The following is a 17,715-nucleotide window of genomic DNA, read 5'->3' as shown; positions in this document are numbered from 1 at the left end:
TCACGGGACGGAACTGAGGCTCAAGCGCAGACAACACAACAAGAGGCACAGATACAATTAAATGATTTATTCCATAAACAGAATACAACAGAAAACCTACCAGCACCTTAAGTGGGGTGGTGGAGAAACTAAGGAAGTGCTGAGCAAACTGAGGGAGACCTAATACTAAGATTAAATAAAAACGATCAGGAAACTACTGACGAAAAAACAAAACCATAAGTCTAAAGGCATAAACTCAGAATGGGCTAAACTAACAAAGAAAACCTCTGAACCCCAAATGGGCAGGAACACAGGGACGCACGAGCTGCAGCCAACACGGACAAAACGAAGGAGCCTGGCACAGGAGTGGGGAAGAACCAGCTGAAGGGTGGAGTGAGCTGAGGGATTCCAGAGGTGATGGTGGTTGCAGGTGGAAAGGAGGCAGGAGAGATCCCAGCGGCAGAGGGAGTCAGACTGATCACTGTTTACAGTTTGGCGTCGGTTTGTGGTCTGCCGGTGTCTTAAGTAGTGGTGTGACTACTTGCAGGTGGGGAGACCACTCCCCGCCGCAGCTGGAAGCAATCCTGATGATTAGAGTTGAGTAGTCCGGACAGTGAGGCATGGAGACCACCAGATGGTGCCAACGGACCAATTCAGGAGATGCCAGAGGTAGAGGGCATGACACTGTTTGATAATAGCCATCACTTCTGTTATACTGAGCTAATGACTAAATCAATATGTCTGTGTTTTGTGGCCTTCTTCGCTTTCTTGTCTGTATCTTCATTTCCACATACCCCACTGTGTGCTGGAAGCCATAGGAAAACCAGTGACAGGCCCATCATCCCACATCTATAAAGTCCATGCTGGACTTCCACCAGAATGTTCTTTTTACCCTTTTATCCTTTTAAAGTTAAAAGCGAGTCTGAACAAATAATTGTTTACTGAGGCCTAACATCCTTTACCTATTGTAATGTCATCAATATTGCTGTGATCTCTCCCGTATCCACTGAAACCCCCTCACTAAGCTTTTTTGCAACTCTGTTAAATTCTGGAATGACAAATGCTCCTCCCACTCTACCTGTTGAACTCTTAGATGCATCCGTATAAACCTGTGCATACCCAACGCAGTTTCGTGTCATTAAAATTCTTCTTAAAGACGTAATATACGCTTATCAAATATTTTAGGTCAATATTTAAGTCGTTATTTTTCAAGTTTCATGTTTGTGCATTTCTATATTTTTCTGTTGCCTTCTGTGTATCTCGTTCTGTTATTCTATGTGGTTTTGGAGTTATTTTTGAAAGCAAGGCACGTTTTGAATGAGAGAGCCAGAGGTGACAAGTAACGAAGTACAAATACAAGTACTTTTTTTTCTGATATCTGTACTTTACTTGAGTATTTCTTTTTTTTTTTTTGGTGACTTTTTACTTTTACTGATTACTTTTTAAAACAAATATCTGTACTTTCTACTCCTTACATTTAAAACTGAGCTCGTTACTTTTAAGACCTTCAGAGATGACGTAACTACGTAAAAAGACGCAACATGTTGGTAGTTTGAGCTTGTTTTCTGTTAGGCAGGTCTCTTAGTTTTATGGTTAACATTTTAAAGTTTTTAAACTCAAAGATGCTCTGGGTGTAATTGAACATTTGCTTTTTTTTCTTAAAAGATTGTATTTACACATTTTATTAATATTGAGTGCTAAATTTAATTTTTTTCCATGTACCAGTTTTCTACAAGTCTTCTTAAAATGTGAAATTCAAAGCTGCTCTGGGTTTTATTGAGCATTTACAGGTTTTTTTTTTTTTTTTCCTTGACAAATTTTATTTACAAATTGTATTTATTATGAGTGAAAATAATAATAATAATAATAATAATAATAATAATAATAATAATAATAATAATAATAATAATAGATTTTATTTGTATTGCACTTTATATTAAAGAAATCTCAAAGTGCTACAAAAAAAGCCTAAGACCAATAATGAACATAACTAGAAAACAGTTTAAAACCAATAACAATGAGTTATAAAAAGGCTACGGAAAGGCCTTTGTAAAAAGGTGTGTCTTTAGGCTGCGTTTAAAAGAATCCACAGTCTGCGGAGCTCTCAGATGGTCTGGGAGAGCATTCCACAGTCTGGGAGCAGTCGAGCAGAAGGCTCGGTCACCCATGATGTGCAGCTTGGTTCTGGGGATCTTCAGGAGGAGGGCTTTGCTGGAATGGAGGGTGTGTGAGGAGGTCTGGGGGATAAGAAGTTCCTTTAGGTAGGTTGGGGCATTTCTGTGTACACACTGGTGGGTGAGGAGGGAGATTTTATATTCAATCCTTTGTTCCAGAGGGAGCCAGTGCAGTGATTTCAGGATGGGGTGATAGGATCATATTTGCGCACCCCCATCAGGATCCTAGCAGCACTGTTCTGGATGTATTGGAGCTTGTGAATGCTCTTGCTAGGGATCCTGATGAGGAGAGCATTACATAGTCTAGCCTGCAGGAGACAAAGGCATTTACCAGTTTTTCAGCGTCGGGCAGAGAGAGTGTGGGACGGAGTTTGGTGAAGTTCCTCAGGTGGTAGAAGGAGTTTTTACACAGATGCTTGATGTGTGTGTCAAACACACATCAAGCAGAAAAATTCCCCAGGAGTTTAAAGTTGTATTCTACAAGTTCTTAATTTGCTGGTTTAAAACCATGTCTTGTTAATGAAGGGACATTTGTTTTACTTTTTATTTAAGTACATTTAGTAGCAAGTACTTTTTTCCTTTTACTCAAGTATACTTCAATACTTTTCCTTTTATCAGTCATTTTTTACTGAAGTATCAATACTTTTTCTTGATTACTGAAGACTAGTACTTTTGCCACCTCGGATATTATGAACACACCTATATACTGTTTTTAAAATCACACACCTTAAAGTTTGGGGATCTGGTACAATTTAAACTTCACAGATAATGTATGAATCAAAAAATAAACTGCTTCCTGTAAACATACGTACAAACTTGAAACCACAGTTTGCTCGGAATAATTTAAAAAGTATGTGTATTTCCAATTGTGGGGTTGTTTTGAGGAACGATCTTGATGAAAAAATTAGTATGAAGTATGAATTAATGCAGTTTTCAAAAATGTACACAAGATAAATCTTTTAAAATGTACAGAAATAAAGAATGAGAATGTTGATCTCACAGATGTTGAAGGCGCCTGTGCATTTCCCCCCCCTTTGTTTCTGTTTTTCTTAATAGCTCGATTGGAGTATTTATTTCTATGGTCCATTTAGTTTGTTTCATTGGATTTTGCACTTGTTAATGGTGAAGAATGGGGGTACGACTGGACACGCCTAGGCTTCTTCCTATCCCTTGTCGAACGAATCAAATGTATGTTATATTGAAAATGACTTTTGTATTTTATACACATTTCTGTTGAGATTTGTTTATTTGTTTTCATCTATCTTTTTATTTGTTTGTTCAAATTAAATAAATAAATATTTTATCCATGTACCTTGTGGCACCGAAAGACCGAGGGCCACATGTGGTCGCCCCAGGTTTGTGTAAACTCATCCCATCAAACTTCTCTCAGCTTCAACAGATCGTCCTGAAATGGGGCTTTGATCAAATGAAAAAAGTGTGAATTAAATGTAACCTGAATGTAAATGAAGTAGTACGTGTGTATGTTTTCTATGTAAGATAATGTATCAGGTATTCTCATTAAATAACGTTTGTGTGTGTGTGTGTGTGTGTGTTTTTGCATATTATTTTGATAACATGATGTCTCACTTTGCACACGTCCAAACACAGGACACGCTTTAACAGAAGATGAGAATCAATAAAGAGAATGAACATTTCTTTAGCCATTAAAGTATCATCTGAATGTTGGTGTATTTTCTTTTCTGAGATCAGATATCATGATTGTGGAAAATGTGTTTTTGTTCCTGTACAATCCAGGATAGTTATTGATTTACAAAATGTATTTGAACAAAGGTATTTGATGATTCTGAATGACATTGATGGATGAAATTTGTGACATGTTTGAGATGTTTTCACTTTGGTTTACATTTTTTTTTAGCTGTAAACTTTATTTGAGATGGTGAGTAATTTACCAACAAAAAGAATCCTCACTTTTAGTGTAAGGTTTCTGCACAATATTTTAAATTGGGGTTCTGGAAGACCGAAGGAGGAAACATCATTTGACTGGTTTTATCAGGTTATAGAATGATAGTGTAAACTGTTAACTGTAACATGTATTGTCTGTAATGTAATTAGTGAAGCTTGATTGGGCAAATCACGATTGCAGGAAGTCTTTTTAGCCCCTTGCTTAGTTTTGTCTTCCTGGTCTTTGCAGGTTTTTACTGTTTTTCTGACATACGTGAAGGGTCGTAGAAATATAGATAAAATAGGAAGTGGAACAGATCGCAGATACTGGGAATAGGTTTGTTAGTAAGTGTGGGTGTTCGCTGTCTCTCTTTGTAATTCATATATATTTGTGTTAAAAAATAATAGCTTGTTTTTGACAAAGGATGAACTAATATGTGATTCCAGAATCTCTCCTGGTGCCGGATCCTGCTGGAGTAAGACCGGCCCCTATTTGATTGGATCCAGCACCTAATTCTCTTAATCATTTTTTTTTCAGCACCAGTTGAAATCACTATAAATTTCATTGTACACACAAAAATTAATGTAAAAACTGAGCACGAGTGAGGAAGAGAGGGGAAAGTCAGGCCACGCACACACTATGTCTATAGTGTGATTTTGCACAAAAATAGTTTCTCAGTCAGCTTAAAAGACGGTAGAAAACGGCTAAAAAAAAAGCAGTTGGATTTAAAGAGTTTTTTAAGCTAATATGTGAAGCTAATTCTGAAGTAAAGGTTGTTTCTGTGGAAATCACAGAAAAGAGCAGCAGTTAGCGTAGCGAGTAGCAGCACCAGAAGGAAACAACGGGGAAAGTTCTGATATAGACATTAAGACAGAGGCTCATTTCAAAGCAAAGATGAGCTGCTACTCTAGGTTTATGAAAGACAAGGTAGGCCTCGGCTGGAAATATGTAAAAAAGTTGCGTGGATACAAAGTTCTCCATGGCAGTTTTTTGGGCTGTTTTGACAAATAAAAGGTAAGTACATGATTTATTGTCATTTTCTGCTGCTAATTCATTAGAGGAGTTATGATTCATCATTCTTTTATTAAACGTTCAGGTTAACTGGTTGTTTGTGTTCACGTGATATTAGTGGCCCATTTATTCCGTGACATTTTTGTCTCTTTCTTCCTGCCAGAACAACACCTGGCGTGTGTTCCAGGACCTGATGATTAACAAATGAAACACTGGACTGGCCAGATACCAACGCACACTGATAGCAATCTCCAAGTTCTCAGGAGACTCTGTCATTGTTATGACTACCGCTATCAGTAACATACATACTGTAACTCTGAGAGCACAGAACAACATCAGGATTCACACTGAAAGCCTGTTAAGCCTGTTAAACCTCTGAATACCAGACCGGTCTGTTCCCCCCAAACCCTTTGACAAAAAAAACCCTGCGTCAGCATCTGACCAGCAACCCTAAAACTTGACTCAGTCTCATTCATCCAAAACGGCCACAACGACTTCCAAAGTCAAACATTTTCATCCAATGATTGATACTGTGGAACTTTAATCAGCAGATGTATTCATTATATTTATGTACGTTCATGTATTTTTGTTGGTTATTGGTTGCATAATGACTGCTTCATTTTGGATTTTAATATGTGAGGATTTTTTGGTGAATTTATGTGAATATTAAAACACTCTAGGACGTGTGTATGTGTGACTGCACAGTGAAGAGAAGGTGAGTTCATGTCCTAATACAGTGTTTCACAAATGAGGGTACATGTACCCCTAGGGGTACACAATGGCACTACAGGAGTACTTAAGAGAGAGAGGAAAATTAACAAACAAAAGCATAAAAAAAGGGGTTTTATATGAGAAAGGGGGTACATGAGAAAAAAAAGTTTGAGAACCACTGTCCAAATATACAGAGCTATTGTATCTATTTGCTCCACCCTTTCCTGATCTAATGCCTCACCTGGTCGTCATGGTGACCTCCATCCCTCATCCATCACAAAGTGTTTACCAAAGCGTCACGGAGAAACCCGAGCAGGCCTGTGGTCACCTGAGCTGAGCTACTGTTGAATGTTTGATGGAATCTGTCAGAGATCTGCAGACATTCGACAGAGCTCAGCGTTTTCAGGAGCTCCAAGGCTTCAGCAGGTAAAGATCCTCAACCCTCGCTCTGCTCACACTTCTATTTAGCTCATTAACATGGAAACTCTTCAGCTCTACTAGTATCACATCTAGAGAACTGTACATGTACTCAATTTTGGTTTACTACTGCGCGAGTACACTTTACTAGAGAAGCAAATAGTGTCACTAGTACTAGTAAGAATGATTGCAAAAAAGGGGGCATGAGAAAGCTAATTCAAGCTTGCCATTGGATTTTGAAATTATTACAACCAATCTAATCCAGCAGCCATGGGGTTCAACCTTGTTTTGTAAGTTATAGTTTTTTTCCTCATTAGATTATTCATAGGTGGGACCCCCAAACCACTCCCCGGTGGGTGTGGAGCTCTCACCCTTGAGTATTTTGAAAAAATGGCTGAAATCCAATATGGCCACCATGGTTATTTTCAAAAGCATGTAATATCTTTATAACTAATGGACATAGAGTTTTGATTTTATGTGAAATCGTACGTTTTTCAAATCAAGGAATTTGATGGGAACCATAAATGTACTCCAACTGCTCTCTAACACCTTGAAAAATGGAAATATGCCAAAGTTTCAAATAAACAGCGGTAATTTACATGTCCAAGCCGTGCTGTCAGCAATGTACACAAGAAAATGGCTACCTGGAATGTAGCAAACATGGAATGTTTGGTTGATTATTTTGTTTTCAAAACATTTCTGCCAAATATTCACATAAATAGGCAGAACATAATTTAGTTTCAGTCGTTACCAGATGTAAGACCAGGCTGTACCTCGGCTCTGGAACAACTTGCCCTGGCATATCTGCTTTTTAGGATCAATTGAGGTTTTTAAATCGGCTTTAGAAACACACTTCTGTTCCCTGGCTTGTAATTAAAGTTAAATGAACATGGCAAATCTTAAAATGTTTTAATCTATTTTCTCTGTATTTTTGTACTTTTGTATTGTTCTTAACCGTTGTAATCTCAGAGCTCCCAAGCATCACCCTTTGAGTGTGACAGTCACGCAATTTGACCCATTCTCACACCACATGCCGCACTATTTCCCCAATTCAATACTCTATTTTTTTTTTTTTTTCACGACAATAAACTTTGGTCCTTGCGGCTTGCCGTAGTTCGAGTAACTCTGATTGACTGACAGAGATAACCAATCCCAGTCGTTCTAGTCATAGCGGCTGCTTCTACTGTCCTCCTGGCTTCTTACTGCATAGTCTACGCTCACTGCATGCTACTCACTTAAAAACAAACCAACATGGCAACCAAACCACACAGCTGCTGAATGATTAGTGTTTGCCTGTCACTGGTGACATCCGGGGTAATGATAGGCTGTTTCTGCATGCTGGTTCCACCCGTCTGTTAGCTGATTGGCTGTTCATGTGTTTCTGTTGGCTGAACCACAGACATGAACACGTGCTGAAAGAAGACAGCTCCAATTCTATAGAATTACGATTCAAAACAAACAAACAAGCTAAAGTTCTGTCTCTTCCTGAACACACTCACCATGGCTGAAGCACCAGACCCGAGAGGCAAGTTTGCCGCAGCGTCAATTGTCAGTGACATCACTATTTTTGCTCAAAAAACAAACTCCAAAAGTCACATTTGGAACTATTTTGGCTTTAAACAAAGTACAGACGGTAAAGAGAAGCTTCATCAAGCTATAGGAGCCAAAGGAGGGAACACATCTAACCTCATAAAACACCTGCCGCGTCGTCACACACATTTATATCTAATACCAGGTTAGTACGCCCTGTTTATGTTCTCATTGGCTAATATTAGTTAAAGGATGCCAAAGTATAAAGCACCTATAAAATGCATAGAAATATAGTTTTCACAGGGAATCAGTTCCTGTTTACTGTATTTTATCCTCTATGGTTTATTATGTTAGAGAAGACACATGATTGTCAAATAGATTTTTTAAAAAGACAGTGGATTTGTTATCCTAAGTTGATTATTTATATAATTAAATGTGCAAAGGAAACTGAATGATTATTTAATTTCAACCATATAAATTCTAACTTTAGTTTGTTTTTATTGCTTAAATGCTTTTGTACATGTACCCTTATTATGCACCAAACAACACTATAAGTAATGAATAAGTATTTACAACTTGTACAAATATAGTGGCAACTTCTATCATAGTGGGGCCACAATAATGGGTTTGTTTGCTCGGAGAGTCACATGATCAACATTCATGTCAGCATTTGGAATAATGAGCAATCTGAGCATTAACACGGGAAAGAACAAAGTTTTTATCGTAATTTTGTGTCTTTGTCATTCTGTGTATGTTTGTTGTCTTACTCGTCAGACATTTTGTGCATTGCTGTAGTTTGTATTTGTGTATTTGAGTAATTTTTGTGTATTTCTATCTTTTTGTGTACTTTTGCTGTCATTTTCTGTAATGTTGTATATTTCGGAGTAATTGTGTGTATTAATGTTGCTTTTTGCTCATTTTTGTAGTAGTTTTGAGTGTTTTTGGAGTATTTTCTGTTTTTCTCGTCTTTTACTGTATTTTCCTGCAATGTTGTAATTCTTTGTATTTTTCTGTCATTAATATAATTATTTTGGGGGCCGCATAACATTAGACCAAAGGCCGCATTTGGTCCCCGAGCTGCCAGTAGCTTATGTCTGCACTAGTACATGTATTACTTAGGAAACGCACCTACAATTATCTAATGGGTTTAAACCGTTTACGAATGTTAATGTCAAATGTATTAAGTGATGGAGTGCAGTTGGGGAATATGTCACAACAGAATTAACTAACTTTAAATTCAGAAAATGGCAATAAAATAGTTTTTTTTTTTACTTAATATTTTGCAAATTTTAGGTACTTTTATATCATATATGCATATATATTGTAATTTTTCACAAACCACAACTTAAGTGGTGTAAATAAATGTATTTAGATTTGATGAAAATTGTGTATTTTGCCTTATTGTACTATTTAGAGTGTTTCAGATTGCTTAATTTGTGCTAAAATAAAATAAAAAATATCAGGGGGTGTATTCCCCCAGACCCCTCTACAATGGCTTTTGTCGTTACCATTTTTATGCCGTTGGTGTTTGCATGTCTGTAATTAAAACTAACATTAGGAGACCACAGTGCAGGGAGAGCCGCTGGCATGGAGGTGATGACATCAGTCTGAAAGTAGAAATCAACGTTAACACAGGCCAAAGCCATTTTTAAAAAAGGCCAAATGTTTTTCGCTGCAACGCATCATGTCACTAAAGTCTCACTCTTGTCATTTTCTGAAACTTGGCAGCCCTGAAGCTGGACAGCACTTTGGTCAACTCCGGTTGTTATAAATGTGCTTTAAAAAAAGGTTGAGTTCAGTTATATATTTGGAAATACATCTTGAAAATCTACTTGTGCTACTAGAAGTCTAGTAGGGTCAACTTGTGCAAATACATTACAAGTAAAAGCTGAGTTTTACTAGAACTAGTAATATAAAGTTGTCCACTAATAGCATACTTACTAGTAAAGTCTACTCATGCACTAACATTGTATTCTAGAATATAAATAGATCAGTTAATGCTATGGTTAGGTTAATCTTAATGTTAGGTGAATGCTAGCTTAATGCTATTGTTAAATTAATGCTAATACTAGGTTAATGCTATGCTAATGCAGTGTGAGCATTTGCACCCTCACTTGTATTTTCTTAAGAAAAATGCAAATGTTCTATTTGTACTTTATTCCTTAACAGGATTGGGAAATTTTACTGTAGGGCTACATTGTGTATGACGTTACCTTATGTTTTAAAGTATGCAGGAATAGCAGGTACAGGACTGAAAAGCTTGGGAACTACTGCATTAAAAACCTTTACTAGTAAACACAATTTTTAAGTAGTACACTTGCTTTACGAGTGAAGCACAAATGTCTAGTTAACAATTTCGAGTCACAAGTAGTACCATGAGTAAACTTAAAATATGCTACGAGTAAAAACTCAAAGTTTCACTAGTAGAACTGTCAGTGTGGTGGTGTGGACCCAAATGCAGAGAGATGAGGAAGCAGACAGGTGTCATGTTTGTAGTTCATTTAATAATAAAACCCCAAAATCCAAACAAACACAAGGAAGCACAGGGAAAACTGGGAGCACGGAACAAAAAACAAGGAGGTGGACAAAGACAATGATCCAGCAAGCATTCAGTGTTAAAGCACTCAGCTAAATAGTGGAGGAGGCCTGATTGGGAATAGGCCACACCTGGGTGGAAACATGAGGGAGTTAATCAGTCACAAACCACAAGGACCACAAGTATGGAATCACAGGAGGGCCAACATCAAAAAGAAATGCATAAAGAAATATAAAGACAATCAATAATACAAATTTGAAAATATAAAGAGAATCAATAATGAAATAATATACTAATGTCTTTTTTTCATTTTGCTTTTTCCATTTTTGTCATTGCTTTTTCTGTTTTGTCTTTGTCTTTTCCATTTGCCTTTTGACATTACTTTTACTTTATGACTCAAGCTGTCAGTAAAAGCAATGTCAACTCAACAATACAAACAAAGACAATACAGAAAAAGCAAAAGCAAAATGGAAAAAGACATTTGTATATTTTTCCATTATTGATTCTCTTTATATTTTCACATGCATTTCCGTTTCATTTTGGCACTCCTGTGATTCCATACCAGGGCTCGAGACTGCGACCAAAATAGTCGCATATGCGAGTATTTTTTCAGTGTGTGCGAGTGAAAATTTTATCTGGTCGCAACCGTGCGAATTCATATAGGGTGACGTTATTTTATACGGAGCGGCTAAGCGCCTCGTCACGTCCCACAGAGTGCACCTGTCTTTCTCTCTCTCTCTTTCTCTCTCTCTCTCTCTCTCTCTCTCTCTCTCTCTCTCTCTCTCTCGCTGCCTGATCACCGTAAAACTGTCTATAAACAGGCAATGCAACTTGGCTGGCAGCTAAGTTGAGCGAGGATTGGGCGAGGAGACGGTACGCAACTTTGCAGCTGGTAATGCAACGGTGAATAAGCCTAGTATAAACAACAATGAGCTCCTTTGGAGTGTGAACAGAGCCATGCATAACGAGTCCTACTTTGTGGGAAGCAGTATAGAAATGAAAAACGTGCTGAGCTCAGCGATAGAGCATACACGCTCATCAGAATCATCATTGAGGGACCAGAACTGATGGACTATGATGCCAGGCCAGATGTTCAGCTGTGGTTCTCCCAGGGCAGGGGTCTGCAACCTGCGGCTCTGGGGCCTCATGTGGCCCTTTGACTCTTATGCAATGGCTCCCTATAGCTTAAAAAAATTATTGAAATGAGGAGTTCTTTTTTACAGAGGCTATTAATGATTAATGACAAATATAATCAAGATATAACAATTTGTTAAGCTAAAATAAATCACGTTGTGCAATGACTGAGTTTTAATCCCTGGTAAGAAACTAAACCAATAAAACACTTTTCTGGAAGAAAACAGAGATTTTAATTGTGTGGGAACAAATTCATTTAACCACCAATGTGCAAGTTAAATATGCATGTTTTATGTGTGGCAAGAAATGAGTAATTAGCATGTGTTGATCACATGATCATGTGTTATCAAATTCAAGTTATTTTTTGTAGCCTTTCAAATACATTACCTAAAAATATATATTCTTTATATAACATTGTTTATATAACAGTTTTTAAGTTTCCATTTACATGATCAATATAAATCACATCAAATTAAATCAAACATTATTCTATATAATTTAATACACTGTAGTGAGAAGTTATTTATGGCTCCAGGAGGACTTTAATCCAGGTGAGATGAGGTTAAATGGTTCCTTGTAGAGTAAAGGTTACAGACCCCTGACCAGGGGAAGATGGTTAGGAGACCCCACTATCAGAGCTGGACCCTCTGAATTTAATTCCATGGATGAAACAATACAGATGCTAAGTTGGTTATGCTACTGTTAACTTAATTCAAGTACAGCATTTCTGTAAAGTAAAAAAACAGAATACATGTAACCCGTTGTTATGATTTACTGTTATTTTTTTAAATTATATAAAATAAATGACCTGTTATTTCAGCCACTGCGTGGTGCAGAAAAACTTCATATTGACATTAAAACATTAAAACATTTAGCAAATATATCTCAAGTCATTGTCAATCTTTACTTCATACAAAACTACGGTACGCCAGTTAAGTCAACTATTCATTAGCATGCATGACTATGCATACACTCCCCCCACCCCCGCTCCAAAAAAAGGAAAAAAAGGTGCGACCAAATTCTGTGCTGGTGCGACCAACTGAGAAAGTTAGTCGCACCAGTGCTACCACTGAAAAAGTTAGTGTAGAACCCTGCATACTGTACACAAGGGCTAAATAACAACTCAACTAAACAGAACCTGACAAGAACTAGTAATACACTAGTAGCTTGTTTACTAGTAAGGTCTACTCGCACTAGTGCACCAAATACTTTTACTCGTAAAACAATAAATTGTTTACTACTACTAACTAGTACATACAAATTATCACTAGTAGTACTCGTATACTGTTTTTAGTCTACTAGTAATGCCAAAGAAGCAGGAGGGATTATAACCAAATCCAGGTTCCTGATTGGTTGTAATAATTTTGAAAGCCAATGGAAAGTCTGAATTTGCTTTCCCTGCCCCATTATTAGTATATAAGGTTTACTAGTAGTACTTGTTTACCGGTAAACTTTGCTCGAACACTAGTAAACCTAAATTGAGTGCATGTACTCCATATGTGACTGAGGTTGATGTGACTGATATACCTTTTTTGTTTTCCATAGTCAAGCATTGAGACACTGCATGATTCACAGCTTGTTTCTAGATGATGCACTAAATAAAATGTTGTTTTAAGCTGTAGGTCTCTGGTTGACAGCGCGTTTCATTGGCATTTGTTGAGTCTTCTGTAAACGTGCGACAGGTGATGCTGTCAGCATGTCTGACGGCAGGCAACGCACCTTATCCACATGTGGAGAGTCTCTGTACCAGGTTCTGGGTCTGGAGAAAGGCTGTACCCACGATGACATCAAAAAGTCCTACAGGTAACACAGGATGAGTGAATGTAAAAATCAGATCACATCAGTGAACATTAGGGTGCTTCACATCATACGCAGAGTTTGAGGGGGGGGCAGGAGAGGCATTGCCCCCTAGTGGTTCATTAGAGTTTTCCAAATTCTTAATATAATTTACATCATATACAAATATTTTAAGTGCCAAAAAACAGTGACTATGAAATAAAAAAATATATAAAAAATAATATATATATAATTCTTTTTTCTTGCCCCACCTGGCAAGAATCTTAGAATCCGCCTATGGTTCACAATATATTGGTATAAAAAAAAGTTTTCCTGAAAACAGAAAAAAGGTCAACATTGTGAACAACTGTGCCACCCCTAAAATTGCAACGATTGACTCCATTTTTGGTAACAGATGCTGACAATGTCAATGTGAACAAGGCAAAAAGCAATCTGGCAAAATTTGGTGAAAAATAATTTTCTGAACATCCAACACATCTGTGTGGAAAACAGGAAACTGGCTCTGCGCTACCATCCTGATAAAAACCCGGATAATCCCGAGGCATCGGAGAAGTTTAAAGAGTTGAACAGTGCTCACGCTGTTCTGTCGGATCTCACCAAGAGGAACATCTATGACTCGTATGGATCACTGGGACTGTATGTCGCCCAGCAGTTTGGAGAGGACAACGTCAACACGTACTTTATGTTGTCTACCTGGTGGGCAAAGGTAGGGGCGGAGCTTGTACGAAACACCGACTTCCTGCGTTCCTATGCCCTAATGCAGAAACACTGTGTGTGTACCAGGGTTTGTTCCTGGTCTGTGGGGTCCTCACAGGATGTTACTGCTGCTGCTGCCTCTGCTGCTGTTGCAACTGTTGCTGTGGGAAACTGAAGCCCACACCCAGCGGGGAGGGGCCAGAGCCAGATTACGCTTCCCCAGATGAGCTGGAGGAGGAAATGAACAACGATCCTGACAAAGGTTGGAAAGAAACATCCTGCCTTCCATTACTTTTTGACTCTTTTTGTAAATAGGGCTCTTGTTTTGAAGTTAACCGGAAGTTTTGTAAGTAGCTAATGGCGGGTCTCTAAAAATCTCAAAAATGACGGAATGAAATGTGTTTCCGTGAGTTTTATGGATCAAATGACCACATGTTGATATTCTACTTGCTCACTTTCTTACGTTGTCTCATGTTTTCAGAACTTTCAAACGTGGAGAATTAACGGAGATATTTAGCCTCAGTGTGCCTCAGGTTGTGTGTCATTTCCAACACAACCTAAAGCACTGTGTACACAAGAACGTTTTCTAGTGAAAACGCATAAGTTTAGTTGCGTTTTGGCGGTGCATTTACACGGCAACAGCGTTTTGGTGCTTGAAAACTGAACTTTTTAAAAACGGGCTCCAGAGTGGAGGTCTTTGAAAGGAAACAGGGAAACAAAACGTTCTGTATCACAGACATGTTCACTACAGCTGCAGAGCCTCAGATGTTAGCTTTACTCAGACCTACAAAGTTAGACCTGACCCTGCCCTTAGCCACCAGAATACAGCTGAATCTGAATAAACCTCATCTCTTTAATCATGATCAGATTGCTGCAGACATTATTCACATCTGTGCGTGGCTCGCGCATGTCGGTGAGTTTCTTTGATAACTCGGGTTTATTTAATTCTGCTTCTGCATTAAACTGTAAACATGACAAGCAGCTTCATGCTAAGCTACAGATGCTATGTACCAGTTTAATGCTGTAACACAGTGGTTCCCAAGCAGGGGTACAGGAGTACATTGCAGGGGGTACTTGGAAAGATTTAACAATTAATGAAAAAAAAATCAGGAAATATTTCTAGTTCTTTTTAAGGCAATTATTCTAACAAATTCATCACAAACTAACAATGCAAAAAGACATGGGACGTACGTGCGCCTTCGTTTATAAATCTTTTTTATCATACGCCAGCTGAAGTGTGCTTACCTAGACACACTTTTATAAATGTGGCCCCAGATCTGGAAAAACATCAAATGTGGACAAAAACGAGAAGTAAATGTATGTTTGATTTTATGTTTGGGGAAAAAGTATAGATTCACGATATATGGCAATTTTTAAAGATAATATTGAAATCAATAGCTGGGTTTCCATTACCCTTGAAAATGCGCAAAATCGAAATAGCGCAATAAAAACTAGTAATGGAAACACCCGCATTTTTAAAAAACACTCAGATATCGCAAAAAAGGTTTTTACGCTTTCATGAGAAGGAATTTCAGACATTTTGATATTTAAATGTGTTGCAAAAGCTCTATGGAGACACCTTTTACTCAAATACATGTCACAGGAGGTGACCTACCTGGTCACATGACCACTTCTGTCTAAGTAAACATGACGCGGTACGTGTAGACAGAAGAGGAGACTGTGGCATTTCTCAGCATTATACTTTAAAATGATTACTGCCACATTAGGTGTGAAACAACAAAGGAATACGGGTTGTTATAAGGAGGTTTGGAGCAAAGTCTCGGGGCATGAGATTTCATGGGAGTTGCTAGGCTCCTCCCCAAAACAACGTTCAATGGAAACACGTTCCGAGCGCAATTATACTTTGTCGACATTTAGAAATATTGCTTTTATTTTGTAAAAATCTGTGATGGAAACCCAGCTACAATCTCTCCCCTGAGTCCCCTGAATTATTTTTCTATTTTAAATTAATTACCTTTTTTTTTAACCATGTCAGTATATGTGGACATAGGTTAACACTGCATAAAGTGCACTTTCATGAATGACTGACTGACTTGTTTTATGAACCTATGACTCATATAATGTTTCTAGAAGTTATTCTTCAATCTTTGATTTTTGGCGAAGGAAAAGAAGGACATTAAAATTACAATAATCATTGCTATCGAATTGCAATGAATCAATTCATTGCAATTCGCCAGCATCCCCCCCATCCTGGTGGGGGGCCTTGGGGTTGGGGGTTGTGGTCAGATGCGCTAGGTGCTCGGTTCCTTGGGGCTTTCTCGGATGTGTGTGTGGGGGGCGGTGGCTGCTTCTCCGCCTGGGATCTTGGGGGCATCTGGGGGGTTGCTCAGCCGTGGGGGGTGACTCTTTTGCTGGCCTGGCTGCATCTGCGGGCCCGGGGCAGTTCCTGGGTTTGCAGTAGCGGTTTTTGCACATACACTGGTCTACGATGCACTGGTACGCCTTGGGATGTGGGATAAAACTCATACTGGGCTTAACTTTAGACACGTTAATCCCAAATACCTGCTTTAGGTACGACCACTCACTCCTTCCACCTGTCCACAGCCACCACCATTATAGCTAAGCTTCACACCTGTCACTATACTGGCTTGATTACACAACATAATAAGCACAATATGTTCTACTACTACTGTAAAATAATCTATTCTTCCCCACCCTTTCTATTTCCTGCCTTGAGTCTCTCCTCCCTGAACACTGCTCTTGCAGGTTTTGCACTCCCTATTTGCCAAGTTGTTTCCCTTTGCTGTCCCACAGATGTGGAAGCTCCCATCATTCAGCAGCCGACTAATGCCAGCGAGAAAACCCAGCTGATCACTGATGGACATCGCAGATATGGAGACACTTACACATGAAGCTAATCCAGACAGGAAGCAGATACATCAACTTCCTCTCACATGAGGAACATCATTGCTGCATTCATCCAGGAATTATTGCTCCTCAAAGCAACAGATCCCCATTCTGTTGTGACTTGAATCAAATCATAAACCAAACGCCTCTATCAGTTATTTAATCTGTGTATTCCATCTTGTCAAAGGTAACAAATAAAGTAAAATAATCTCATTGGTCCCTTGATCAGTCCTTTGTAAGAAAAGCTCTGTGACGCACTAAAAAAAGGTAAATTGAACTTAAAGTGAACGTCATCGCACATAAAGAAGATGTAGCGTTTCTTTGTGTGTTTAGGATGAACATGTGACCCTTTCCTCTAAATAGTTTCTCTGTACTGAGTTTTAAAAGTAACTATTGTATTTTAAACAAGCTATCTTGGACCATGCCATATGGCCGTTACCACATCATTTCATGTTGTTACTTATATTATATTATTCGCACATTGTCCATATCTGCTGATATTGGCTAAAAAATTAAGTATCGGATCATTCCGCCGATATAATTAACTGATAAAACAACAGGCTTTGCTTCCTCATCAACCCTTAGACTTCATGTTTGTAGGGGCGTGACTAAGCGCCGCCATCTTGTGTGTGTGGAGCAGACTGCACGAGTGTTTAGAAACCAATGGAGATAAGAGACACTCAACAGTCTCAAAGTAAAATTATTCCCTTAATTTACCCATTTTTGTCAATGGCAAAGAATGCTTGGATCTTCTAACAGTGCTGATTTTTGTCCACTCAAATACAAAATGTTAGTATGTAGTAACTGTTTAAGTAGGATAGGCTTCATTGTTTGGTTTTAAAACAATTTTCATGAATAAATATGACATGTTTTAAAGAACGCAACTTGAAGTATTTTTCTTGTTTTGTGAATAATTACTGATGTTACATCGTTTTTTAACTTTGTCTTATGTCTGCGTT

General features: G+C 38.2%; 1 protein-coding gene across 2 annotated transcripts; it reads left to right on the top strand.

Annotated features, from left to right (window-relative positions):
- The first annotated feature begins 5,241 nt into the window (after positions 1-5,241).
- On the top strand, positions 5,242-17,457 carry LOC114479359 (dnaJ homolog subfamily C member 5-like). 2 transcript variants are annotated; one of them, XM_028473025.1, is made up of 5 exons: positions 5,242-6,204; positions 13,078-13,198; positions 13,685-13,898; positions 13,976-14,150; positions 16,664-17,457. In XM_028473025.1, exons 2-5 carry the CDS (start codon positions 13,092-13,094, stop codon positions 16,759-16,761), a joined length of 594 nt encoding a protein of 197 aa, XP_028328826.1. In that variant the 5' UTR covers positions 5,242-6,204; positions 13,078-13,091; the 3' UTR covers positions 16,762-17,457. The 2 variants fall into 2 exon arrangements, with proteins under 2 accessions (XP_028328826.1, XP_028328825.1); XM_028473024.1 differs by having other exon boundaries at positions 6,157-6,204; positions 13,012-13,198.
- The last annotated feature ends 258 nt before the right edge of the window (positions 17,458-17,715 follow it).

Source organism: Gouania willdenowi, chromosome 17, assembly GCF_900634775.1.
Source record: "Gouania willdenowi chromosome 17, fGouWil2.1, whole genome shotgun sequence".
NCBI lineage: Eukaryota > Metazoa > Chordata > Actinopteri > Blenniiformes > Gobiesocidae > Gouania > Gouania willdenowi.
The sequence above is the reverse complement of the archived record's forward strand: the minus strand, read 5'-3'. Positions and strand labels throughout refer to the sequence as shown.

What these genes read in the sequence shown, in the direction of transcription:
- LOC114479359 (XM_028473025.1), top strand. Translation starts at nt 13,092, where the DNA reads ATGTCTGACGGCAGGCAACGCACCTTATCCACATGTGGAGAGTCTCTG. An exon ending in TGTCTACCTGGTGGGCAAAG is followed by an intron (nt 13,899 to 13,975) that starts GTAGGGGCGGAG and finishes TGTGTGTACCAG; the next exon opens with GGTTTGTTCCTGGTCTGTGG. An exon ending in GAACAACGATCCTGACAAAG is followed by an intron (nt 14,151 to 16,663) that starts GTTGGAAAGAAA and finishes GCTGTCCCACAG; the next exon opens with ATGTGGAAGCTCCCATCATT.